This window comes from Sinocyclocheilus grahami, unplaced genomic scaffold, assembly GCF_001515645.1.
Source record: "Sinocyclocheilus grahami isolate Dianchi unplaced genomic scaffold, SAMN03320097.WGS_v1.1 scaffold1024.1, whole genome shotgun sequence".
NCBI classification, from domain to species: Eukaryota; Metazoa; Chordata; class Actinopteri; order Cypriniformes; family Cyprinidae; genus Sinocyclocheilus; species Sinocyclocheilus grahami.
The window spans coordinates 234,782-236,325 of NW_015506203.1; the positions used below are offsets into that span (position 1 = coordinate 234,782).

Sequence of the window (1,544 nt, forward strand, 5' to 3'; positions counted from 1 at the left end):
CAGCTCTTTTTTTTTTTTTTTTTTTTAGAGAGTGTCGTTTATCGGTTTTGCAAATGAACTCTTCATATGTATATATGAATATACATATTAATATTTATTTATATATATATATATATATTTATATAATAATTATTTATTTTTTGCAGGGATTCGAGGAGACAGCTGTCGATCGACACACGGCCGTTCAGACCTGCATCAGAAGGGAACCCGAGTGATGAACCGGAGCCGCTGCCAGCTCACAGACAAGCTCTAGGAGAGAGACTGTACCCACGAGTGCACGCCATGCAGCCGGTACAGACCAGCGCAGCCATCAGTATTCATGAACACATGCGAAAGGCCCTTATGACTTTAATCTTTCAGACGAATCCAATCGGAGTTATATTAAAAATGGTCTCGGCTATTCCAAGCGTTATTGCAGTTGGCGGGTGTTTCTCTGTTTAACAGTCCAAAACACGTCAAATAAAGCGTGCGCATCCAGAATAACACCTGCCTCACATGGCTCCGGGGCATGAATGAAGGTCTCCTGTAGCGAATCCATGCGTTTTTTCTGAGAAAAATATCCATATTTCAAACGTAATAAACACTTCTCTCTCTTTCATCTAACTGTCAATACGCAGAAGCCGTCACACGTCGATTAACCAGTTTCCTCACCGTCACAAGAATCGTGATGCTTTCCAAAAATCCACGAATCACGATTCATAGATTTATTGTCCCAGCCCTACTTGATATGAATTCATGTAAACCTAGGGCTGCACGATTAATCGAATGCGATTGTCATGCGCGTCTCGTCAGTAAAGCCGGTTCTGTGATTAGTAGTAAATAGGGATGTACCGATTCACTCAACTCACGATTTTGATTTCACGATTCGATTCGATTCACGGTTTGTTTTTGTTTTTTTTACAAAATGAGGTTTAAGACAAATTATAAATAAATGTGTCCTTTTATTATTGCTTGGACAAAATGCTGCACATTTCTTTGAGAAATTGAAATATAATTATAATAATATACTAATACAGCACTTGTATATTATTGCTCTTTTGTTGGTTTTGATTGCATCTATTGCCCTCATTTGTTAGTCGCTTTGGATAAAAGCGTCTGCTAAATAACAAAATTTAAATATAATGTTAATGTAAATAACAAAACTAAATTAACATTTTAAAACAAGCCCCAAATCAAATAAATAAGTAACACAAATAAAATAAATCTCTTCATATAAACAAAATAAGGCTTTGTCCGTGCTCTTTCCATTTAAAATTAGAGGCAATCATTTCCAAACAATGATATAATTGTTTTAATTATCATTATCCAAACAAAGATGCTGCATACATGCAACATGAGGATTTCTAAATTTGAAGCAAAAACAGAATGGTTTGACTTCAGTTTTGTGAAACTATACATAAAAATATCTGCATGAGAAACACAGCAGACGAACTGAATGAGATGCAGATTCACTCTCTGACAGCAGGTGGCGCTTCTGGAACAGCAGCAATACAGCTTTCTTTTTGCATGGTTACCACTGTAAACAAAGCAATGCAGCGCTTATG

At 36.5% G+C, this 1,544-nt stretch overlaps 1 protein-coding gene across 1 annotated transcript in view; it reads left to right on the forward strand.

Moving 5' to 3' along the window:
• The window catches only part of LOC107565742 (E3 ubiquitin-protein ligase UBR5-like), a 109,026-nt gene that overhangs the window by 93,252 nt on the left and 14,230 nt on the right, over nucleotides 1-1,544 (forward strand). The window contains exon 47 of the mRNA XM_016251011.1: nucleotides 147-291. Coding sequence (XP_016106497.1) covers nucleotides 147-291 — 145 coding nt within the window. The remainder of the gene's footprint in view (nucleotides 1-146; nucleotides 292-1,544) is intronic.